General features: G+C 37.8%; 1 protein-coding gene across 1 annotated transcript in view; it reads left to right on the plus strand.

Annotated features, from left to right (window-relative positions):
* Window positions 1-27557, plus strand: part of LOC126458506 (dynein assembly factor with WDR repeat domains 1) — an 80166-nt gene that overhangs the window by 32753 nt on the left and 19856 nt on the right. Inside the window, exons 4-7 of the mRNA XM_050095604.1 lie at window positions 105-227; window positions 318-502; window positions 24759-24888; window positions 26341-26500. Of these exons, the coding sequence (XP_049951561.1) occupies window positions 105-227; window positions 318-502; window positions 24759-24888; window positions 26341-26500 (598 nt within the window). The remainder of the gene's footprint in view (window positions 1-104; window positions 228-317; window positions 503-24758; window positions 24889-26340; window positions 26501-27557) is intronic.

A 27557-nucleotide genomic window follows, 5' to 3' on the forward strand; every position in this document is an offset into this window, starting at 1 on the left:
GGGGGGGGGGGGGAGGGCAAATTCCTCCTCTTGCCCTCCATGCAGATATCTATGGCCATACCTGTTACACAGTATCATTAATGTGTACTTTCAAACTTGTATAGGTGTCTTACAGGAAGCTATGATCGAACGTGTAAAATGTGGGATGTTGAGACAGGCAAAGGACTCCTTAACCTGGAAGGACATAAGAACATTGTGTATGCAGTTTCTTTCAACAACCCACATAGGTATTTGGATGCAAAAATTAAATTAGCTCTTGTGTAAATTGTTGTAAATTTAAAAGTAATGAGTTTGGTTTAGTGTTTGTTTGTTGCCAGTGGCAAAATCCTCACAGGCTCATTTGATAAAACTGCACGCTTGTGGTCATCAGTCACAGGAGAATGCCTTCACACATACTGGGGTCATACAGCGGAAGTTGTCTGTGCACAATTCAGTCCACTAAATACAACTATAGCTACAGCATCAATGGACTGTACTGCTCGTTTACACAATACACTTACAGGTAAATTTGTATAATAAGAAGAGAACTTCTATATTTTAAACTAAAAATAATCAAAAATATAATATTACAGAGCCAGGTATGCTGTTAACATGAGCTATTTCTTCATAAAAAACTGGACAGAACCTGTGATTTGATGGTACAAAACACATCACACATTGAAAAATCCCTCTTGATGAATATTTTTTAATTTAAAATTGTCAGTATTTTTGCAGTCATTAATACAATAACACCAAGACAATTTCCTTTACTTCACATCAATGGTCACAAATTTTTTGTCATCAGGCTACCAGTTTGGGTCTATAATGAACATCTTCAGATCTGCTTTATAAAAACATATCCTAATATACTGGAGCCATAGCAGCATCATCAAATGCTAAACATAAAATCAGCACCAGCATCGTCAGGTGTATATAAAAATGGTATATAGAAGAGTCATCTTGTTGACAGCACTACTGTTCAAAGCATTTTGTGTTTAGCATTTGATGATGCTGCTATGGCTCCAGTGTATTAGGACATGTTTTTGTAAAACAGATCTGAAGGTGGTCATTATAGACCGAAACTGGTAGGCCAAGCACAAAAAATTTGTGACCATAGACATGAAGTAAAGGAAATTTATTCTATATTCTGTTCAACTCACAACCATGTTACAGCTTGTGAAACCAAAACAATTCTTTTCTTTACATGTTGCATGGTGATCATATGTGCTCTGCTTCAGCTTTGATGTGTCTTCAGAGTGAATTCTTGGCTCCCTCTAGTATTACAGACTTCTCTTTTTTTTAGTTTATCTGTGTTTTGCGTAGTGTGATGCTAGATTCCAACTTTTCATGTTTTTTGCTAAGCTTTTAAGCTCTGTGTTAATATTACACGAGTATCTCCTATAATCTATTTTGGATATTCTACAGACTCATATATTAAATACGAGTTTACTTGTGAATGGGAAATAAAATTAATATTTCTTTGAGGAGGCCTCATTCATCTTGTAACTGCTACACACAAAATTTTCATGCTCTTATATTACTTATGTACCTTGCATCAAAACAGAAGAGGACTCTGACATGAATGTATTTGATGAGAAGTAGAGTGAAATGATGTGTACCTAGCTGTTGATAGAAGTATATGGAGAGTCACTGGCAGATGTCAAAAATATCTGCAAGCGGTGTAGAGAGTTTGTAGATAGTTGTACTGGAATTCATTGTGAGGAAAGAGGCAGGAGACTGCCAATCCCCAAAGAGACAATAACAATGATTGAACAAATCATACTTCAGGATCAGTGGGTCACTATCAGTGAGCCCTGCTGGGTTGTTCCCAAGATTTTTCGAAGCACCATTCACAGGACTTTGATTGAAGTGTTGAAATTTTGGAAGATGTGCACAAGATGGGTCCCAAGAACGCTGACAGAAGACCACAAACGGCAACACATTGAAATTTACCACCAGTTTCTTCAATGTTATGCAGATGAAAGGGACAACCTTTTGGATTCAATACTCAGATGATGAAACCTGGGCTTTCCACCTCACACCTGAGACCAAACAACTGTCACATGAGCAAAAGCATCCTGATTCATCCGAGTCACGGAAATTCAAAAGTACACAGTCAGCTGGTAAAGTCATGGCTATTGTGTTTTGGGGTCAAAAGGGAATATTGTTGATCAACTTCATGATTCCTGGGGCAACAATAAATGCTGACAGGTAATACCAGACGTTAAAAAAACTCAGATGGACGATTTAGAATGAAAGAAGAGAAATTCTGAGCAAGGGCTTAAGGCTTCTCCGTGACAATGCCCATCCCAATATCACCCGTCAAACCATGAATCTTCTGAAACAGTTTGGGGTGATAACATCACCTCTCCCCCCTTTAGTCTGAACTTAGTACCCTGTGACTGCCACTTGTTTCCCAAGTTGAAAAAACACTTGGTTGGAAGGTGCTTCAGTGACAAAGACAAAGTGAAAGATGAGGTCCGACGCTTCTTCAGTTGCATGGTGGCGGACTGATGTGACATGATCATACAAAAACTGTTACATCATTTACAAAAATCAAAATGGCGGTTATGTGGAAAAATAGAAAAAAGGTTCAAGCTTCAAAACTATGTATAATTTGTTATAAATAAACATTTCTTTATAGTTTTTTTAAAAATTGGAGACCTTACCTTTGGGGTCACCCTCGTACATTTAATTTTGGATTCTGTGCTGTGCACTCTGATCTGCAGCTTCCACAGTGTCATGGTTGTGGTTCTGCTTTGCTTTGTTTCGGGTGAGGGTGTGGCATCCCACCGGTGCCATGTCATGAAATTACAATGACTGATCATCTTGATGCTTTGCAGTGTAATTGAAATGCCTGATGATGATATTATGTGTGTAACCTACGATTAGGCTGTAAATGTCACGGGTTCTTCTTAAATGTCTTATAACCTTTATTATGCCACGTACTGTTGTTTCTGAGTTGTTTGCTTGAAATATACATATTGTGTATTCCATATGTGCCACATACCTATGTTTGAATTACAGCAGCTGGATGCCCCCCCCCCCCCCCCCCCCCAGCTATAGCTTTGTTGGTAAAAATTTGTAATTGCATTGACTGCTAATTTCACTGTTTTATAAAGTAATTGTAATGACTGATGGTCTCGATATTATAATTGTGACCTGCTACTAGGCCATAAATGTCAATGGTTCCTCTTAATTACAATAAATGTCCCTTCCTTCCTCAGTTTATAAAAGTTTTATACTTACTGATCTTTTTATAATTTTGATTTTGTGATGTATATTTGCTTACTGAGCTGTTTCAATAAGTGCTGCTTTCCAATATTCAAATTACATCAACTCTGGAGTGCTCCAGCTACTGCCTTGTTGGTACAAATTGGACCCCATTTACTGACATTTTTCCTTAAATATAGAATGTAAATAATATATGTACTTTCTAAGTATGCTGTTATCATATAACAATTATGCCTAATGTCATAGGTATTACCTTGACTAGTGCCAGCTACTGATGAAATTGTTTTTTTGTACAATGCTTATGTCAGTTGGACACTGAAGGTGTTATGGGGTTTTAAGTGACAGGATACTCTGTATTGATTTTAATAGCTGTCTTCTTCACTGTTACTATGTTGTTGCAATGTACTTCTTTTAATACCTTGCACTATATCCAATTTTTCATCCAAAAACACGTCATGAGATTATTATTATTATTATTACTAAAGGATTAATCAATACAAAGATTAATTAATAACAATATCTTATTGTTTTCCTGTTATCCTCCACCAAGCCTCTTTATCCAGCGCATCTTCCTTGTCGATGCTGCGATGTTCCATTACTCCGTTTATGTGGTCTGTTCAAGAACATCGTGGTCTTCAGTGCTTATGTTTGCCGGGTGGTTTCTATTCATAAACCTTCTTTGCCACTGATTATCTGGCATTCTCATCATATGTCTGTACCATTTTAATGATTTTATTTCAATTCTATCATTGTATCATTTGCCTTCATTCTAGCTCTTACTTCATCATTAGTTTTCCTTTCGATTCGTGATATTCTGGCACTCCTACACAAATAATCCATTTCCACAGCTATTAGTCTTCTTTTGAGATCCAGATTTAGGATCCATAGTTCTGATCCATAGCATAGCATTGATTCAACCATTATCTTACCTACTCTTTTCTTATTGATATTGGAAATATTCTTATCCCACCACAAAGAATTCATACACCCAAACACTTTTCTGCTTTGCGGTATTCTATATTTTATTTCTGTATGGCCCAATCCATTTTTATCAATATGTGCCCTGAGATATTTAAATTACTCTACCTGTCTCATAACTGCTTTGCCATTGATGTGTACTTCACCACCAGATACTCTGTTTTTGCTAGACTTATTTGTAAAACCCCATCTGTTGTATTCTTGATATAATCATCATATCATGAACTCAATATCATAGTAATCTTGTGCTATAATAACTTGATCATCAGCAAAACTTAATGAAAATATCTGTACTTCGTTGACAGTGATTCCCATTCCTCTACACCTGTTCTCCCAATTTTGGAGAGCCACTTCTACATATAAATTGAACAAGATGGGTGACACAACTGAAACCCTGTCACAAACCTTTAGTGACATTAATAGGTTCTGATAACGTTGAACCTCATTTAATCTGTACCACATTATCTCTGTACAATTCAATAATAATTTGTAAAAGGAGATCATCCATACCCATATCTTTCATAACTTTCCATAGATATATCTTTCATAACTTTCCACAGCTTATATCTAGGAACTGTATCCTAAGTTTTTGCTAAATCCACAAAGGCAATGTGTATCTCCATCCCTTCTGCCATAAATTTCTGCATTAGTTGTTGTAAAATAAATAGGTCATCCGTATGTGATCTGTTCTGCCTAAACCCGCTGTGGTCTTCCCCAATATGGTGGCCAACAATTTGTCTAATTTTTTCAAATATTATCTTGCCAAATAAGCAGCTCATTGTGCAGTTGACACTAATGACTCTATAACAGTTTGTGTCTTTTCTATTCCCTTTCTTGAAAATAGAAACCATATATGACATTTTTCATTCTGAGGGAATTTCAATCCTTTTACAGCAGTTGTTCATCAGGCAGGTTATTTGTTTTTTTTTTTTTTTTCAGATATTTTCCTCCAACCTTCAATAATTCAACAGGAATGTTTCCTGGACCAGGTGATAGGCCATTCTTCATTTTAATTAATGCACAATTCACTTCCTCTATTGCAATGCTTATATTTTGATCAGTTACCTCCATCTTCTCTTTATTTCCTTGTGTGTAATATGGCCTATCTTCAGCTAAAAGGTCTGCATAATGCTTTTACCATTCCTTTAACGGAATTAGGTTGTCCACTGCTTTGTTTACTTGTATTTTCTTCATACTGGTAATTGTTCTTCACACTTCTGTTGTTTCTAATCCACCTATTAGACTCTCAATTTCAATACGTTTCTGTTCCCACATCTCGTTCTTTTATAATTTAATTCTGTTTCTTAATTTGTAATTTGTTGTCTGGTAGTTTTGCCTGTCCTGAAGTGATTTAGTTGATAACCATTTTTTTGTAGAGATTTTTCTTTTCCCTAATCAACATCTTCAGGTCATCAGACATCCGTGGAGGATCCCATTTACCTAGACTCTTACTCTCTGCCCCTAGTACCTCTAGAGAAATTTTTGTAAGTGCTTTTTTAATATTTTCATATTCTACTTCAACATTGTCATCTTCTGGAATCGCTTTTAGCTCATTTTCTAATCTACGTTGAAATAAATCCTTGATGCTGAACTGCTGCAGGAGAAAGAGCTTATACCTTGCCTGCTCTAATTTCTCATGACTGCTGTGGTCAGCCACTTGTCCAGTTATTGATGGTTTTCTCCGAAATGGGTATGTCAGCTTTGCTATAACCAAGTAGTGATCAGACATACAGTTGGCTCCCCGCTTGCCTCTACAGCCTTGAACTATCATTTTTGGCCATTGCTTGGTAATTATGTAATCAATTATTGATTTCTGCTGTAAGGATGGTCTCTCCCATGTATATCTGTGGATATTTTTATGTGAATAGTGTGTGTTCAGAATTTTCAAGTCATATTGGTTACAGAATTCTACAAGATTTTCTCCAGAACTATTAATGACATTTTCTCCATATCTTCCTACTACTGCATCATTTACTTGTGAGCCAACCCTCACATTAAAATCTTGTGCTGTTATTACTTCTTGGTGCTTTTTGACTTGGTTGAGTAGATGGTCTAATTTCTGGTAGAAATGGTCTTTGGTTTGTTGTGCCGCATTGTCGTTTGGTGCATACTCCCCTATTATAACTGTTTCAATGCCATATAACTTGATGGTAATAGCAACAATTCTTTCACATATACATGCATAGTCCTTTATGTAAGCACTCAGAGCTTTGTTAATTAGAATGGAAACGCTTGATTTTGCTCATTTATGTTTATCGACTCCAGACCAAAAATGGATGATTTCTCATTCCCTTGTCCCTTCTTTTTTGTTTCTGACAGAATAATTATGTCCACCTTCAGTGACTAATTTCATTTTCTATTTCAGTGTGTTTATTTGTCAGGCTTTGTATGTTCCATATACCAACTCTCAATGTCCTTTTCCTTGCCAATAATTGTCCTTAAGAGTTTCTATCCAATTTCCGAGACTCCGCTTCAGATTCTAGAGTTTGTAGAAGTTTTTTATGGATAATGGGGTGCTGGCCCATTGAGCCAGTCCCAACTCGGAGGACCAGGGTTTACTCTTCTTGGAGGGTTGGCTTCACCACATCTATAGAGATCCCCCTTCCATAGGTGGGACACATTTCAGCTGGCTCCTCTGTTGAGGCCTGTCCGACTCGGGTGACACTGCCAGTAGCTACGCTACCACTGGCATTATTCTCAACTTCGCAGGAACATGCAAACCCTCCCATCCAGTACTGAAGGTACCTTCGATAAGGTAGTGTCCCTTGGGAGACATGAGATGATGATAAAATTATTTTGGCAGTCAAAACAAGTTGTGATGAAGCAAGCTGGGATCTCTTTACATTCTCTCTTGTTTTGCTATCTGTCTCCTTAAATTCATTTTATTTTCATTTTTGCCTAATTACCATTAATATACATGAGTATAATCTGAATTTCCATAAAAGAGAAAGGTTGGCCCTCAATCTTAAGAAATATAGCACCAGGTCAAATTTTTTTTGCTTAGTTTTGTGTATGTAATTAATTTCCTAATTTATTTTGAGAAGAAATAAATACTTTGAGGTTCACTGATGACATTGTAATTCTGTCAGAGACAGCAAAGGACTTGGAAGAGCAGTTGAACGGAATGGACAGTGTCTTGAAAGGAGGGTATAAGATGAACATCAACAAAAGCAAAACGAGGATAATGGAATGTAGTCGAATTAAGTCGGGTGATGCTGAGGGAATTAGATTAGGAAATGAGACACTTAAAGTAGTAAAGGAGTTTTGCTATTTGGGGAGCAAAATAACTGATGATGGTCGAAATAGAGAGGATATAAAGTGTAGACTGGCAATGGCAAGGAAAGTGTTTCTGAAGAAGAAAAATTTGTTAACTTCAAGTATAGATTTAAATGTCAGGAAGTCGTTTCTGAAAGTATTTGTATGGAGTGTAGCCATGTATGGAAGTGAAACGTGGACGATAAATAGTTTAGACAAGAAGAGAATAGAAGCTTTCAAAATGTGGTGCTACAGAAGAATGTTGAAGATTAGATGGGTAGATCATATAACTAATGAGGAGGTATTGAATAGAATTGGGAGAAGTGGAGCATGTGGCACAGCTTGACTAGAAGAAGGGATCGATTGGTAGGACATGTTCTGAGACATCGAGGGATCACCAATTTAGTATTGGAGGGCAGCGTGGAGGGTAAAATTCATAGAGGGAGACCAAGAGATGAATACACTAAGCAGATTCAGAAGGATGTAGGCTGCAGTAGGTACTGGGAGATGAAGAAGCTTGCACAGGATAGATTAGCATGGAGAGCTGCATCAAACCAGTCTCAGGACTGAAGACCACAAAAACAACAACAGTTTACTTTGATCATCCCTAGTTAATACCTTTTGTTATAGAGTGGGATCAGCAATTGTTTCATGACTTACATTCTATTGTTGACTTATAAACAAATATAAGTTCTGTAATAATTATAAGCGTTTGGAAGGAGAACTACTAGGATTCTTAAAGCATTTATTTGGCTCTATTTGAAAACATATTAGCAAAGCCAGCCCGTAATTAATTCCAAAATAATTACCAGGTTTGTCAAGAGCATTGTTTGTATAACTATATCATTAATTTCATTATTTAAACAAATAATTCGTCCTAACTTTTGTGATAGAAGGAACTGTTAAAAAGGAGGAATTTTTTGATGTATTCACTTAATTGAATGAGTTATGTTTTAATTGTAATTTCTGTAACTTAAACATCAAACAATATATAGTTTCAGTGCCTATTATTGCGAGGATATGTAAAGGACTGTTTTTTGTTCCCAAAACAGTCAGGTCACGGCCGATTTTCAGGCGGGAAATATGCATTGGTTAAAGTAACAACAATGCATCAACTTAACGGTGGAAGAAGTGTAACACAAATAGGCCGTGTGTTAGAACAATTAATGACAATGTCTGTTTATCTGTTTAATTTATTTGAAAAATAGTGTCACACATACTGTATTATTCTGCAAGGTGCGGGCTTTCAAATAAAAAATATGAGTTGATGTGTTGTAGCACTCAACTATGTACCCTCAGACTCAGAGTTGAAATATTAAAAGTTTTGGCTGATTTTGTTGTCTAGGGGCTGGGATACGTAGTTGTCACATTACAAGTCAAATACTACTGAGTCTACAGTATACAATATGAACATACACATGAACAGAATGGTCGAAGGTTCTTATCACTCGGCAATTGCGAATTTTTAAAGCAATATAGCAATTTACAAATGAAAATTTGCAATTAAATAAAATCTGCAGGTACTATCTTAACAACTTTAAATGATGAGTATGGTAGTAGAAGTACTTTTGAGAATGTGGTATATTTCTGCAAACACTTATTGGTGTCAATGGTCCAGCAATAAAATAAAATATAAGTTGAATAAAGGGAAACAATAGATTCCAATTTTACATAATTAGTTATGAACGACAACATAGCTCATGAGATATTCACTTCTAAACGTATACTACGTCTTCACTGTAGACACCACGGAAATCTCATACATTTACAAGTCGGCACTCCGAAGCAAACTGCTCCACACTCTCCAAGTCTTTCCTGTGACCGTACATCTGTCGTGTCGTCGCATCCAGCACCTCCTCTCCTGTCGTTCTCTCCCTCGCACCGTACTGTCCGCGCACAAAACGATCCTCCTCCCCTACTTCCATACAGTCTTTCCACATGTCCTTTTTGGAACGATCGCAGTGATTGGCAAGAGTGTTCCCACCCTGTCTCCAAGCCAACGTACACTCACAAACATATTGAAACATGTACAAAATACTGGATTTACATTTAAATATCTTGAAATTAAATAATCCTATGGCTGGACCATAAACACTCTTTTACACACATTATTAAATACATAAACAAATCAAATAAACATATATCAAAGGAATAGCAAGCAAAAGTAGGCCAGTAGCCTAATGTCTCTGTGCTTTCTAAAACACAGTAAATATTTGACCAATTTCTTCATGAATAGGATACATTGGATATAAACAAAGACATAGATGAAAAAAATGTATTTATAAGCATGCTGCTACCTTTTTTTTTGTGTAACTGTGGAGTACTTATGGCCTGATGCGATCGATAGTTATCGGTCACTTTGACCTCCAATAACACAGGTATTCTTCAAGTTACATGTCTGTAATTCATACCAATTTAGGTTTACACTGATAGTTTTCTAAAGACACGTCGATCGACAAAATCAGCTGAACCGTTTCAATTTTGTAAATACGTTGCTGGGTGTTACTTGTATAATTTACAGTCAGATACTAAATTTTAAACTTACAAGGTATTGAAAATCTAATTACACCATCAGAATCGTCGTGCAAATAATGGTAATGTACATGTTTCTTTTTGAGGTATCATGATTCATCTGGCTACTATCAATTTCTATACTAACTGTGAAATGTCTGCCATGATGGTTTTACAATGTCCACCATCTTTGGCACTCTTGGCATACAAGTCTCTTTCATCAATACAGCTTCACCATGAAATTCCCAGTGATGCGGCCGATGGACCACGCTCAGCATCACATGGTTGGTGCCAGGCCACGGCCCGCCAAGAGGCCCCGCACAGCCACACCAAACCCGACGTTAGAATATATCATTCTCCGCAAATTTATTCCCATTACTTTTACTTAAATCTCTCACAAATATATGCTTCTGCCATTCACGCCTGCTTTTATTGAAAGAGCCACCTATATAGCCTTCCTGTTTAACATACTCCATATTACATATTTGTTGCCTTTCTCCAAACCTATCAACATTTCTGCCATTACCATTATCTCCAGTACTTTTCATTGCCTATTTAGATTGCCATCCTCGGACCTGAGATGTGGTGAACATCAGTTTCCCGACTGGCTGTTATGCGATTGCACTTTGCACAAATTTCCCCCATCAAATCTGCATTCTTTACTCAGAACCTGTTGAAAGGTATCACTCCTGTTTGTTCTCCGACCATTCTGCTCATTCCAGCTACTGTCTCCCTGAGAATTCCTTTGATTTCTCTCACAATTATTATTTTGGTGGTGATTATTTGGATTCCCATTTTGATAACTACCACCCGTTTTGCTCTGAGGTTTGAATTTCAAAGCCCTCTTTAATTTTTCTACAAATTCTAGAAATTCGTCCATGGGATCTCATGAACTATGGACAAGATCCCACTCCAATCACCTTTTTAACATGGTGATTTCTGTTAAAACCCCCGACGGATGTTTCAAATGCATAAGCTTGCCAAGTTCACTCTTGCAAAAATCTCTCATGTTCCCGTTACCATATCTGTAACTCGGCCCATTTAAAAATTCATTTTGGATCCGCATCTGTTCAATCTTTGTACGATTCACACGAACTACAGTTAATGACTGTGGGTCTCCATCCAAATGCCATTTAACATATTTTATTTTCGCTTCGTCCAACATGCCATGAACAAAGGCGTCCCTATATGCAGCCAAGAAATTTACTGAGTGATTTCTTCTGTCATCTGTGTAACATTTCACAGATCTGGTATTTGCCCAAGGGATATTTAGAACCATCGTGGCCTGTTGGGAGGCTAACGAATTTAAATCACTTTTTATCTGTTACATTTGTTTTTTAAATTCATTGTCACTAGTGATACTGGACTCTATTTTATCTTTATTTTGCCCATTTCTTTCTCCCCATCACCTACATGATTGGCAATGTCACTAATTGCTAAATGTATATCGCTTTTATGAGCATTTTGCACTTTTATACTGTCGCTTACCTTGCCCCCAAGTTCCATCTGTAACTTACCCATTTTTTTCCCCAAGATCTTTTTCCACTGATTCGATTTTATATTTTACTATTACAACTTCATGTGTAATTTTCCCCATATCCACTTGGACACATTTTAATTTATCATCAATTGCTTTTTCGAGGTTACTAATAATTTTTTCAACTTCCTCTTTCACAGCGGAACCTATTTCAGTTTGCATTGTACCCATGTGTGTTCGAATTGTACTGATATTGTTTGCCATTGTATTCATATTATTTCCCAATCCCTCGATCATTTGCATTAGCTGATACATCATGTCTCCCCCACATTCATTCCCCTTGCCTGAATTCCTACTAGTTACACTTTTACACTCTGATTTTGGACTGACCGGCTTATTTCTGTTTTCAGAATCACACATACTAGGTGACTGTTTTATATTCGCAAGATCTATAAGTGGAGCTTGAACTTCAGACTCAAACACTATCTTACTATTTGCCCATCTGATCTGAGATGGTTCCCTCTGCCATGGTGCTGCTGTCGGTTGTAGTGGAAGTTGACATTGAAGACTGCCCTGGAGTACTCAAAGACACTGCTGTCGTATTGCTGTTGATCTGCGCCCACCACTGGAGAAGATTGCCTGACGTAAATGTAGTTGCTGCCGGTTACCGTGTGTTCCAGCTGTCTTCGATACCACTGTCCGTTAAATGCGCTAACCGCTACTATTCCTTGCTCTCAGCTTATTTAGACTCTGAGCCCCCACACAAATTGCCTTTAACGTGATAGATAAGGACCTCTATCGATAGCATGTGTTAGTTGTGGAATTTACTGTGTAATTTCACCGTTTCCAGAAAACTATTTGTGGATAAAACCGATCTCACACTGTGTTTTGTGAGAAGTTCACTCTACGGAAATCTCTAATGGTTTTGCAAATGTTTCCATGCTTCACATAGTACCCTGAATAACAGAGGACAAAGGAATTACCACTTTGCAGGACACAAATCCCAGATGAGCCCCCAGTTGTGGGCTTTCAAATAAAAAATGTGAGGTGATATGTTGTGGCCCTCAACTATGTACGCTCAGGCTCAGAATTAAAATTTTAAAAGTTTTGCTTGGTTTCATTGTCTAGGGGCTGGGATACATAGTTGCCGCATTACAAGCCAAATACTGCTGAGTCTACAGTATACAATATGAATACACACATGAATCAAATGGTCGAAAGTTCCTATCACTCAGAAACTGCGAATTTTTAAAGCAACATAGTAATTTGTAAATGAAATATTGCAATTAAATAAAATCTGCAGGTACTGTCTTAATGACTTTAAATGATGAGTACGATAGTAGAAGTATTTGATATTTGTGTCCATTCAATGTGCCAACAACAAAATATGGGCCAGTGAATTTGTTTCTCACGATGCCACACCATATGTTAACCAAACAAGGACACTGATGTCAGTTTGTCATAAACAGTGGGGATTGTCTACACTCCAGTAATGCATGTTATGCTGGTTAATGCTACCATGGTTTGTGAATATAGACTTATCGGAAAATAGTACCTTGGCAAAGAACATAGGGGTCATTCGCACTTGAGGAAGTGCTCATTCACAGAACAAAACCTCATTATGGAAATCAGCACCATGACATTGTTGGTGCAGTGACACATGGTATGGTAATACTTATAATGAAGCAGTATTGGGACAATGCTATCTACAGACGTAGCAGAATCACGATGTATTTGCCAGGCACTTCTCCATGGATTGTGGCGCATTGTCGTTAGTGCAGCTATTTCATTAGCTTCTCCTGTAACAAGTCTGCTTCATTTCCTTTTGCTGGTCTGTACACTGCCATCAGACATAAGAGCGTTCACAACCTTGTAAAAGAATGAATGAGAGAAAGTTTTCTCTGAAAAACACTCAGCATTCTCCCTAAATCAGGATTGTTTCATTTTTTTTCTTCTGTGGTTGGAACATTTATCATCCTAAAATGAACACCCTGTATGTATAGACTTTATCCTAAATTAATGTAGAAAATGAGAGGGCTGCTAGAGTAGACCATAACAGGCAAATTTCACACAGCAACACATGTCTGCATCCCCTCGCGTATGGCGCTAGGTGTCATTGAACAGAGTCGTACGCTGGCATGAGGGTAGGCATGCAACATGCCATCCGAGCTGTCATGGTAGCAGGTTTGCAGGGCAATGTTTTCACTGTAGTTTGTGGCAGCATGGTAAATGAGAAGTAGGGGTGAAGTTTTATAACGTGTGTTTGGAAACAGTTACAAAAAGTGCTCAAAATTATGTCCTTCTGCTTGAATGCACACTGTGCAACGATGCTTGAGTGACACAGAACATTCCTGGTGAACTGGAAATTGCATAGGACTCTGCATTAATGCATGCTATCAACTCTTCATCAGTCTCAGTGGGTGTTTCAGACAACAGATTTCAGGTGGCCCCAGAAAAGAAAAATCAGTGGGCATTAAGTTGTGAGAAGATGCAGGCTATGCCACCAGCCCACTGCGGCCTATCCATTTCTCACCAAAGGTTTCATCCAAATGCATTTGCACTGCATGTGCAAAGTGCACAGGTGCACCATGATATTGGTATCACATTTGCTGTTGCCTTTTGAGTGGAAAATTTTCCAACAACTCTGGAAGAGTTTCTCTTTAAAGAGATTAAATATCTGTTTGCGTTCAGTCGCTCTGCAAACATGTATGGAGAGACCAGATTATCATCTACAAAGCCAGTCCAAATGTTGACAATGAAGTGATCTTGGTGACCATGAACAAAAGACGGTGTGAGATCTTTCCCATTGTGTTTGTTGAACATATCCTCTCATGTAAAGGATGCCTCATCTGTAAAAAGTACACGGTTCAGGAAGTCCAGTTGAAGGGGACACCTTTGTAAAAACAACTGACAGAATTCAGTTCAATGTGGAAAATCATGTGAGTTAAGGGCATCAACCTTCTGAAGGTGGTAGGGGTCAAATCATCTTCATGTCACACATGCCATATTATGGAATATCTTATACCTATTTCCCATGCAACACACTGTGAGCTTGTTGAGGGTGCGTTTTGTTTTCCAGCAGAGCTTATGCCTCTTCTTCAAGTCCTGGTGTACACACTGTGTGTTGGTGACTGCATCCATCAGGCATTCGCACCTGTAACACAAAATGAGTGTGCCAGGTTTTGAAGTAGGCCTTAAATAAATATGTGCCACTATGAGAATGTGCTAGTGGAAAATGTATTTTAAGCAAATGTGTCTCTTGTAGGGACCTGTGGATGGCAGTAAATGTGCATGGAGCTGGCATTCAATGATTTGGAAACTGCCAAATGTTCAGACATTGGGTAGAATGAGCATTTCCATATGCTGCTCCATAGACACAGTGCATGTCTACCATTTCCTCTCAAGAATAGCACTCCAGTTGCTGTCCTCTCCACACAATAACAAGCACAAGAATTTCCCCGTTTGATGACAAACTGACACAGGGCAAACCAGACTCCACAGTGTGCACAGGTGCTGCTGTCTATGGATCACCTATCAAATATGCATTGGCAGAGGTAAAAGCATTTTCACGTCCTAGTATGAGGTGAAAAACCTGTGGTGTTGTCCTGCCTGGAAAATCCACAATTATATTGACTTCCACATTTGTAAATAAAGGTCATAAAACTTCAACCTGATGTCTTTTTACCCTTGATGTCAGAAATACATTAAAATCATTGCTCTGCAGACCTGCTAACATGATGGCTCAGATGGCGTGTTGGGTGCCTACCCTCATGGTGGCACACGGTGCTGTTCAACGACGGCTAGTGCCGTATGCTAAGGGATATGGATAAGGGTTGCTATGTGAAATGCACTTGTTATGGCCCACTCTACCAGCACTCTCATTTTGTATGTTCATTTCAGATACACACTGTGTGGTGTACAGAGTTACATAGGAGCTTCTAATATAGAAGAGAACTGTTGATGATGATGACGATAGTGACATAAGAGGAATATAATGGAAAATGGGATACAAATAAAAAAAATAATGATACAGACATACATACACTATTGATCACTGAATTACATTAGTTAATGTTAAAGGGAGGGAAAGAATCCTGATTCAAACAATAGAAATGAATCACAAGACCTGTCTGATAATACATCTGGGTTTTTTGATTAAATGTAATCGTTTGCAAACTGTTGTGTTATTTACATACTCTACTGTTTTGTTATTGATCAACTTGATTATTTATTTGTAATAAATTTTTTGCATGAACTCTTTAACCGAGTGAAAACTATTTTTTAATAAATATGCTTCAAGATGTATTTTAAATTTACGCAGGTCCTTCAAGTTTTAATTAATTTTGGCAGTTTGTTGTATAGCTTGACTCCTTGGTAAAATATAGTGGTTTGGGTCTTAACTTTATTATTTTTATCTGCTTACAAGCATCTGCTGTATCTGGTTTGGTAATTATGTATGGAGCTGTTTGCTGCATATTGCTCAGTGTTTTTCTGTATAAAAACTGTAGTGTGAAAGATGCATTCACCTTGAACTCTCAGAATTCCCCAATTTCTTTAAACACTGAATGCAGTGGGCCCTTTTGCCACCTGCTAATTATTCTGGTGGCCTGTTTTGCACTTTAATATATTTTCCACATTCTTGGTGTTTGAACCCCAAAATATTTTGTCATAACTGATGTTAGAATGTGTGTGTACAAAGTTTGTGTTGTTCTCAGGCACGAGCTGTGGTTAATATTCATAGGGTGTAGTATTCTCTGTTAGTTCCAGTTTTTCTGATATGTTTATCCCATTTTAAATGCTGATCAACATATAAATCTAAAATTTTTGTACTATTACCTGTGGTCTCATTTTGTATTTCATGTGTTGTTGTCTTAGGTATTTTATTTACGTAGATGTTCATGTTGGGGGTTTTTCCTGGCAAGAGAACTGAACAAGGTGTAATCAGCCTTGTGAGGCTAACTATATGTGTCACTTCAGCAACTTGTCTGTTTTTAAAACCAGTGACATCTGGTTTTCCCCAGACAGTCACCCATTCAAGCGCTAGCCGACCCCAGCATTTCTTAACTTTGGTGATTGGGTGGGAATTGGTGTTACCAAAATGGCAAGACCATTGGCAACCGAGGACATAATTAACTGAATAGTACTGGCAGTTGGTGGCAGTAGGATCATTCTACAGTCAGCTTGAAGTGCCAGTTCTCTAAATTTTCTCAATAGCATTTCCCAAGGGCAACATTGCCTTCCCTCCAGGAATGCCCATTTGAATTCATGAAGCATCTCTGTAATACTTGCATGTTGATTGAACCAACCAGTAACAAATCTAGCGGTGCACCTCTAATTTAATTCAATGTCTTCCGTTAATGTGTACCTGGTGATCCCAAACACTTAAGAATGTGTCGCACTAGTGTTTTTATTTATTTTATTTTACATGTCTAGTTATTTTACATCTGTGGACACAAACTTTTGTCATCAGACTACTGGTTTCGGTCTATACTAGCCATCTTCAGATCTGCAGCAAAATATGAGAAAACATAAATACACTAGCAGATTGTCTACAGCGTAAGACAATAAAATAGACCATAATGAAAAGTAATACTGACATACATTCACATTTGTGCACTTTTAAGTATGAAGAGGCATACCTGTTTTATAAAAACATGTCCTAATGTGCTGCAGCCATAGTGGCATTGTCAAATGCAGTACATTAGGACAGGTACACCTCTTCATACTTAAAGTAAGATTTTATTTTTTCAAGCTATAGACAATCTGCTAGTGTATTTATGTTTTCCCATATTTTGCTGCAGATCTGAAGATGGTCATTAGAGACTGAAACCAGCAGTCTGGCGACAAAAATTTGTGACCACAGATGTAAAGTAAATGAAATTCAGGTCTCTGTTTAATTCTCGACCATGCTGCAGCTTGTGAAACAGCTAAGATTTTTGAATTCATGTGTTAGCTTATTGAAAATGAATGCAGCAGTATACTGCACACCTTTCTGAACGAGAGTCAAGGAAGTGCAATCCAAATGCAGATTGGATTTTGGCCTAGTGTTAACTGAGTGAAAGCTACTAATTTTTGGGAATAAACTGCTATTGTTAACAAGAAATGACAATAAAGAATATATACATTGAGAAGCCAATGTCAGAATACCTGACTAATGAACAGGGATTGACAAAAGGTTTGCAAACTTGCACCACTTATATTGCCCAAACCGCCCATTTCTGAGCCAAAAATATCCTTTGAGAATGGGAAGAGTTACCCAAAAATATAATACCGTATTTCATAAGCAAATGAAAATAAGCAAAGTAGACTACTTTTCATATTGAATTATCATTTACTTCAGATACTGTTTGAATAGTAAAAATGGTAGCATTAAGTCTTTGAACAATATCCTGAATGTGTTCTTTCCATGTCAGTTTACTATCTATCTGAACACCTAGAAATTTGAACTGTTTAGTTTCACTAATCATATGCCATTTCTGTGAAAATAAAACATTGGGTTTTGTTAAATCGGAGTCTTACTGTGATTTAGCATTAGTTTATTTTCTGCAAGCCATGGACTTATGCCAAAAACTGCATATATCCAATTTAAATGCCATGATTTGCTAAATATTTCAGAGCTTTCTACTTTGTGTTTCAGCCAGCTCTTGCTACCAAGAATAAATTGAGCATGACAAATTTCTTGGAAGACAGTACATTGGGATCTTTGTTATGAATACTTTGAGATTTTACTGATAAAATTTGGACAGTCAAAGTGTGTTTACTCTGAATATGGTCTGCTTTTACTATCTGTGTGTTGAGTACCTATCGGAGTACTTCAAACTACAGCCTAGCCTAAAAATCCACATGTGCACTCCACAAATACTCTGGTACCCAAATAATGGCTTCCTTTGTGTAGTGCAACCCTGACCTACCAAGAGGAGTCCTGCAACTTTCTACCTGATAACATAGGTCCAGAAACTTGATACCCCATACTATTGTACTTTTCATAATAATCATAGATGTGATACTGATCCAAATGCTTTTTAGATATCAAGGAATACTGTGCCTACTTGACTGCTCTGATACAAAGCTTGCAATAAATCATTTGAGAAAAGTTTGGGGTTGGTTGTACATGATCAAAGTTTTCAAAATTCTTGCTGGCTGGCCTAGAGGAAGTTATTCTGTTCAAGATATCTCATTACGTCTGAAATCAGAATATGTTCTAAGATTCTACAACAAATCAGTGTTAAGGATATGGGATGGCAGATTTGTGGATCACTTCTGCTACCCTTCTTGTAAATGAATGTGAATTGTGCTTTCTTCCAACTAGTGGGCACAGTTTTTTGTTTGAAGGATCTACAATAATTTACAGTTAAGAGAGGGACTAACCCAACCGCAAATTCAGTATAGCATCTGACAGAGATTCCATAAGGCCTTGAAGCTTTGTTCAATTTTAATAATTTCAACTAGTTTTCAACACCACTAACATTAACATCTATCACACTCATATTTTCAGTGGTACTAATATTAAACCAGGACATTTCTCCTGCATTTTATTTTGGAAGGGAACATTTGAAAACAGAATTCAGCATTTCTCTTTTGCTTTGCTACCTTCAGTTTCAATTCCTGTCTCATCCACAAATGACTGAACACTAACTCTGGTGCCACTAACAGCCTTTACACATGGCCAGAATTTATCTGAGCTTTGTGAAGGATCATTTGACAATATAGCCTTGTGCTTTGTTTTACACCTCTTATGCAATGGGCTCCATTTCTTTAGAAGTTTATTTACAGTGACTATAGACCATGGAGGGTCCCTACCATTATTAACTGTTCCACTGGGCACATACTATTCAGTGCATGGTCAAGTATTTTTTTAAAGTTGAGTTCTAGTTCCTCTGCATGCTCCTGTCCTGTGCTAAAAGTTTGAAGTTCCTCGTAGAGATATGACACTACTGCTTTTTTATCCAGTTAACTGAATGCATATGTAAAATAAGGAAAAGGCAACTGCTCATGTGTAGCACATAACAGAAAAGAGCATCCACACTAGCTTTTGAGTGCTACCTCTTTTTCCAGCGATAGTATACACATTCAAAAACACAATGACACAGACACCCAAACACACACTCCGTGACAACAGCAAGACTAATTTTCTCTCTCTCTGTCTGAACAACTCTGTAACGCCCAATGGTACTGACCATCCGCTGTGTCATCCTGAGCACATAGGCATCACTGGATGTGGAAGGGGAAAGGCATGTTGTCAGCACACCACTCTCCTGACCATTCTCAGTTTTTGTGACTGGAGCCACTACTCAATCAAGTAGCTCTTCAATTGGACTCAGAAGGACTGAGTGCACCCCACTTGTGACAGCACTTGACAGATGCAGGTGTTGAGCCATCCATTTTCTAGCCTAGCCCAACAGTGCTTAACTTTGGTGATCTAATGGGAACCGGCAAAACCACTACCAAAAGTAATTATTGACACTCAGTTATTGAAAGCAGTTCCCTGAGCTGATGGAGATGGGGAGGGTGTAGGGGAGAACTCAAGGTGGGGGCAACAGGAAAGAGGCAGGTCTTAGGACAGACGACTTTGTGGCTGTACAAGAAGATGAAAACATTAACATTACAGAGGGCACAACAAGAGATGTAAGAAGAGGGAGATGGGGGCAGGGTGTAACTGAAGGAGGAAGAGGAGAGGGGGGGATAAGAGAAAGTTGGAAGTGAAAAGGGAGAAAAGGAGGGGAGAGAGAAGGGAGAGGGGTTGAAAAGGGGGAGAGGAGAAAAAGAGAGGGACAGGGAGAGGTTGAGGGACAGGGAGAGGTTGAGGGAGAGGGAGGGAGGGAGGGAGAGATAGAGAGAGAGAGAGAGAGAGAGAGAGAGAGAGAGAATGCCCATTGGGGGGGGGGGGGGGGTGAGGAAGGGTGGTGGAAGAAGGTAGTGAGTGCATGGTCTGGATGGAGAAGGTGTGGTGTGTACAGAAGAGAGAAACGAAAAGGGAAGATGGGTCAGATGGAACAGGTTAGCAGAACTTTAGGCCAGGGAGACTGTAAGAGTGGAGGGTGTGTTGGAGAGACTATTACAATCTGCATAGTTCTGAGTAACTTGTGCTGGAAGGGAGTACCCAAACAGCCTGCAGAGTGAAGCACCTGTTGACATCATTTGTGTTGTTGTATGCAGCGTATTTGGCAACTGGCTGGTCAAGTTTGCAGTTTGCCACAGTTTTGCGGTGGCCATTCATGTGATCAGACAGTTGGTTACTTGTCATGCCTACATAAAATGCCGTTCCGTAATAGCAGCATAGCTGATTTATAACATGGCTGCTTTCATAAGTGGCCCTGTCTTTTATTGGGTAGGAAATGCATGTGACTAGATGGCAGTAGGAGGTGGTGGCTGGGTGTATGGGACAGGTCTTACACCTAGGCTCACTACAAGGGAATGACCCATGGGATGCAGGATTGGGAGTAGGACTAGATTAGGGATGGACAGAGATATTCTGTAGGTTGGGTGGGTATCAGAACACTACTTTGTGGGATGTAGGTAAGATTTTGTGCAGAATATCCCTCACCTCAGATCATTGAAGCCCTGATGGACAATGTGGTTGAGATTGTCAAGATCAGAGTGCTGGTTGGTGGCTGGTTAACAAGTTTACTGGTGTCAGAGAAGGAAATGGCATGGGAGACTTGTTTATGGATGAGCTGGATAATACATTGTCTGTGAGTAAAGGCTTTGGTAAGTTTATCAGCATATTTTGACATCTCCTACTTTCCACTGCAGATGCAGCATCCACAGATGGCAAGGCTATAAGGAAGAGAGTTTTTGACATGGAGTAGGTGAAAGCTGTCAGGATGGAGGTACTGTTGGTGGTTTGATGTGCTTGACCTGGACTGACATGTTTTTGGATCAATGTGAGAGGTGGAGATTAACGTCTAGGAAGGTGGTCAATGAGTTGAGAAGGACTAGGAGAAATACATTTGGGGTGGGTGTTGAGGTTATGGAGGAAAGATCAAAGATAGTCCTTGCTGTGAGTCCAGGTCATGAAAATTTCATCAGTGAATCATGCCTTCGTGCCTTCTCCCACCAATCTTCCTCTCTTGCCATCACTCCATGTGATCATTCTCCCTCTCCCTCCCCCACTCTCTCCTCCCCTTTTACCTCTTTTCAACCCCTCTCCCTTCTCTCTCCCCTTCCTTTCTCCCACTTGACCTTCTCCTTTCTCTTCTCCCCCCCCCCCCCCCCCCCCTCCTCCCTGTTTATCCTCTCAGTCCCCCTCACCTTCTTCCTACGTCTCTCATTGTACCCTCTGTACTTTTTTCATCTTCTCGTGCAACTGCAAAATCATCTATCCAAAGACCTGTTTCTTTCCCTTGACCTCCTCCTTATGTCCTTCCCTACCCATCCCCACCTCCATCAACTCAGGCAACTGTTTTCAGTAATCAAGTATCCATAATTAGTCTTGCCATGGCCACAGGAGTGTGCATTTGGGTGTCAGTATTGTTGTGTGTGTGAATGTGTGTATCACTGCTGGAAAAAGAGATAGTGCCTGAAAACTGGTGTGAATGTTGTTTTCTTTTACGTGTTACTGTGCTTCATGCATCGATCTGTTATAGGTGAGAGGTTGCCTTTCTCTTATTTTATGTATTGCTCCATCCAGGAATTTCCATTATTGTTATTGAACATTATATCTTTCTACTTGTTTCTATTGCCCTTTTTTTGTACTTTAATAACCATTGTTGCCTCAACCACGTCATGGTTGCTGATACCAGTTTTGATGTAGACATCCACAGACAGGTTAAGTATGCTTTTTTGCTATTAGTTTTAATATATTTCCATCATGAGTGGGGTTCTGAACTATATGTCCTAAGTAGTCTTCAGAGAAGGCATTTAGTAATATTTCACAGGATTTCTTGTCATACCTATCTCTAACAAAACTGTAACTTTTCCCAATTGGTTGTTGTATGATTAAAGTCTTCACCAGTTATTACAATTTGATTGGAGAAGTTGTGTACAAGCAAACTGAGGTTTTCTCTGAAGTTTTTGGTTACATCAGAAGGAACCGATTGCAATTTTATACCCACTCCTGGTAATGAATCTTGCCCACATAGTCTCACATGCAGCTTCTACTTGTGTCTCAGTGAATTTTAATGTCTTGTCTATTGTGACAAATACATCACATTTCCCATTCGCCATGCTTTTGATATACAATTAAATTTTCCCAAAACCTCAATGCTGTCAACTTCAGGTTTTAACAGCTTTCTGTACCTAGTATAACAAAAACTTGACTACTTTTCAGGAACATTTCAAACTCGCCAACAATGGTCATCTGGGGTAGTGTGTTATTGCTGAATACTATGCAGTGCCGTCATCAGCAGTCCATGCTTCCTGGCCAAGGCACAACTGAAACACAGCCATTTGCGTTGTGGGGTTAATGGCAACTTGTATATTGGATGGTAATTCTCTAGTTCGGCTGCTGCTAGCCTCTGACCAAAGGTGTGGAATGACACAGAATGTTGCAAGGAGTCCATTACTTGTTCTTGGATGGGAAATGAAGATGTGGAGGGGTTACAATGTGGTTGGTGTATGGTGCAGTGATCCTCTCTTATGTGTGTTGTGGTGGTCAGCTCTGGTTGACTGGAACCTTGACAACGAGTATACTTGCCCTCATGTAACTGAACATCGGGTCATTGTCATATCCAAGTGCCCCAAAAATCTGGATATAGCATGTTTTGACTAACTGGCCAAATGGATACCCACAATCAGATCCTTCCCAAACTCTGTCAGGCACTGACAATGTTGTTTCACATGATTACATGGCATCTCTGTGACCTCCACAGTGATCACTCAACATGTGATGCTGTTCCTGTCCATTATATACCCTACCAGTTCTGGTAACAACATTAAACATCAGCAACAATAACACACACTGGTGACCATTCTGCCTGTGACAGAGAATTTAAACTTAAATCATTTACTTAACCACTGATGATGTGTAAGTGGACGAAGTTAGTCGCTTCACGTTTTTTGTCAGGCACTGTGTGAGACATCATGGACCACTGGAATATTGTATTGTATAATGTTATCAGAATACTCACACTTTGGCTTTTTATGAAACTTTATTTACATACTATAAATTAATCTTATTTTTTGCTACATAAGCAATGTAAAATGATGGTCCCACACGGAAGTAACCAAAATCTGATGGGGGTCATTGTTTTCATATAGAACAGCACAGCACACAGTGCGAGCTGATAATAGGCATAAAAATAAAGTGCTGGTAAGATTTATGTCAGTTAGTAAATGTTAGAAACATTTGCAATTTTTCTTTTTTCTTGCTACAGCTATTACTTGAGTCGCCCATCCCAAATTACATGTTGAGAGTCTGCCAAAAGGATCTAGTGAATGTGCTACTGATTCATTGATGTACATTGTTGCCACTGCCTCAGTGCTTAAGCTACATTTCATAAGATTTGACACATTTGTTAGAAATTTGTCACATTATTACAAATTTAAAAAATTATATAACATAATGATTAGTTTTAATATTGTTTGGCTGACAGTGTGCATAGTATTACATTGTGAAATAATAAGTACATAGTGTGTGCAGTGACTGGTAGTTAGAGATGAATGGACAGTGTAGCACTACCCTTTTATATTATTAAATGACTTTTTGCAATACAATACAATGGTATTTTACAACAAGAATGCATTGAATGTAGTTCTGCTGGTCTTGTACTCAGCAGGATGGCTAACGTTATTTAAGTTTTCAATGGCTTCAGTAAATTACTGGAGGAAAATGCTGGGATGGTTCCTACTATTAGGCCACATCTGACTACCTGTCCTACCTTTGTCAACTAGACCTGTTGGTATGTAATGGCCTGCACATATGAAATATGTTCTATTTTGTTTGTTTTTAAACCATAACGTGATGGCATGACCAATATCCATATAAAACTGATCCACAGATGAATAAAACAATGACTTTTGCCTCATTCCTCATGGCTCTCTTCCATGATGGGACTTGCAGAACTTGATGAATGAATTAATGTAAAATTACAAGGAGAGAGAATGGTTTGTATTATTAACTTCAGGAGGCAACATTCCAGTTCTGTCAACAGACACATTTGAATATAATGTGTGCCTCCTTCACATCCTTTCAAAATCCATCCCTCTTTCCTCCCTGAGGAAAGAATCAACAGTTCAAAACCTGGGTATAGTTTTCTCTACTTTTAAATATGTCTATTGGCAGTACTGAATGTTTGCCTGCTGTCATATTCTAATTTTACAGTTTTTCCAAGTGACGAATTCTCCTTTTGATACATGAATAAATGAACTGTTTTCACTGTTTTAGGGCAGGAAGTTTCTGTTCTAGAGGGTCATACAGGAGAAGTTATAGCCTTACAGTTCAACAATGATGGACGTCAGCTACTTACAGGTTCTTTTGACAACTCACTCAAACTGTGGGACGCCAGAACAGAAAAGTACGGCAATTTTTGTAGTTTAAAAGAATAAGCTTTGTTTATAGGTAAAAGACTTACGTTGTTTATATCAGCTTTTATTAATATTTACATTTATATTAGCATAGTTCTCATTCTAATTATGCATTTATTAGGATGATATAGAGATATTTTATTTTTTTGTGTTATGACTTGATATGTGCATGGAATCAGTTAATACATGACTACATTGTTTTACAGATTCAGTTATTTTGATGTAATGTGGACAGACTTTGACATTTAATTAGAATGATCTTCCTCTTACTTTTTTAAAATTTCTTCAGTAAGTTTTTGATTGAGTGAGATGGCACAGCAGATAAGACATTGGACTTACACCAAGGAGAATAGTAGTTCATATTCCACCCAAACATCCAAACTTAAGTTTTCCGTAGTTTCCTTTAATCATAAACGGGATGTTAGGACAGATTACTTTAGAAAAAAGTAAGGACTATTTTCCCCTCCAAAGAAACTTGTCATTATCTCTAATGATCTCATTGTTAATGGGATATTAAACCTTAATCCTTTTCATTCCATGAAAATCACAACTATATCATCTGGTAAGCTTTTAAATGGACATTGTTACCACTAATGGTCTGTTTCTCTTTTTCTCTGCTGTAACTTCTTTCACTGCTGTCACTATTGTTATAATTTCATATGTCCTCCAACAGAGTGTATTACTACTTCTATCTGTAACAGTCATAAAACACTAAGACCATTACACCTAATGATGGCGAATGATTTCCTTCTGAGTTTTACAGCAATTATACTTTCAATATAAACTTCATTTATTGCCCTATAGCATGTGATAAAACTGAAATTTAATATACAGTAATGATAAACACTCTTTCAGTGTGGTAATATTTCAATAATTGTTTTTGTGGGTTGAAATACTGTTCTATGTAACTATCAGAGAGTTGCTTTGAGTTTGGTCTATCATTTACTTCTCAGTAAAGTAATTTATCATTAATTTTATGTATTGTTCTTTCTCTAACAGCGTGTCTATTTCAGTGCAAAATTTAGGTATTAATCAGCATGACACAATAAAATTTACATCAGACACCTTGAAAAGAATTACATTCACCATGACTGGGAAAGAGACAGGACCTCAACTACATTTTTTGTTAATTTCTTGTAGTAAGAGTCACATTATCTATACATTTTTTAAATGATATCATGTTTGTTTTAAACTGTGACTGATTTTTAATTCATTATTGAAATTTTGGGATTTCTGCCATTTTCAAGCATAAGACTTGGTCTCATATTATGTCATAGAAATAGGGTAAAAATAACATTCTTGTAGGATTTTGTTACTCTTGATGGTAATATAGTCATTGGTTATTATTAATGACATAAATAGATTTGTTATTGACATGCATGTAACTTACATTAAATATGCATTTTTTTTCTTATTTTTAAATACACAACAGTTTTCTGCAGGTGCATTGGTACTATGCTTGGACACAGTGAAGAGATCAGTTCATGTCAATACAATTTTGACTGCAGTCTTATTGCCAGCAGTTCAATGGATAAAACAGCTAAAGTGTGGGATCCAAGATCAATGTCATGCATTGCATCCATATCAGGCCATGACGATGAGGTACATCTATTAATTATGTATATCAAACCAGAACAAAAAGGTAGACTGTTGGTAATAAGTTGTGGCATTCATTTATAGCTTGCATCAAGTTCTTCTGCAAACTCTACACCTCTTCCTTCATTTTTTTTCCACTACACAATTAGTTTTCATAAAAGCTGAACAGAGGAGAGTTCTCTTATATTGACATGCTTCAGTCATAGTTATGTTAGAGCTCACTGCTTGGATAGTTTGAATGGTATATTCCATATCTTCTCTCCATTAACCCTTGAGCAGGTGTGCTGATTTCGTAACACTTTGTATACACTTAAAGAATAGCTGTCTTTATATTACCAAGGTAAACATGTATGGGCAAAATTATAGATTAATCCTAGTTTTGTTCAACAGTGATAAAATAAACTTACATAATATGACCTACATCATTTTTTAATGAAGCAATAATAAAATAAACTTTCATTATATCACTCTGTTTTTACATACAACTGTTAGCCCAGATTAATGTCCAACTTGAAGCATTAAACAGTGTCGTTGTATCATAGCCCAGCCAGTTCCCTATTTGATAACTAATTAGCCCATAGGCAACTGCTGCATTGTGGGATTGTACTGCTAGGTTAGAATTTGGGTCATTTTCTTGTACTGATTGTAATTTTTTTTCATCTAGCTTCCTGTTTATTTTATATTACTTCTGCTCACTTGGATGTATGATAAAACAATTTATCATTGTGTTAACTGAAGTAATAATGAAGGAATAGGCATGGGTTCATAATTGTAAAACAACAATGAAACCGTATAAGACAGTGTTATTTGTGGTTGGCACACTTTATACATAGGCATGCCCACTCGAGGGTTATCTGAGCTAAGGAGTAGAATGTTTACACAAATAGTATCATATGTAGCTCCTTTCTTTGTATTTGTCTTATCTCAAAATATTCAGATTTTTTTCTTATGAAGTAATGAACAGCATTATTTCTCCACCCCCGAAAGTATTTTAAAATAAGTACATTTTTAATGTGACCATTTGAATACATTATGATTAGACTCTCAGTACATAAAATTGTAG

This window comes from Schistocerca serialis, chromosome 1 (genome assembly GCF_023864345.2).
Source record: "Schistocerca serialis cubense isolate TAMUIC-IGC-003099 chromosome 1, iqSchSeri2.2, whole genome shotgun sequence".
NCBI classification, from domain to species: domain Eukaryota; kingdom Metazoa; phylum Arthropoda; class Insecta; order Orthoptera; family Acrididae; genus Schistocerca; species Schistocerca serialis.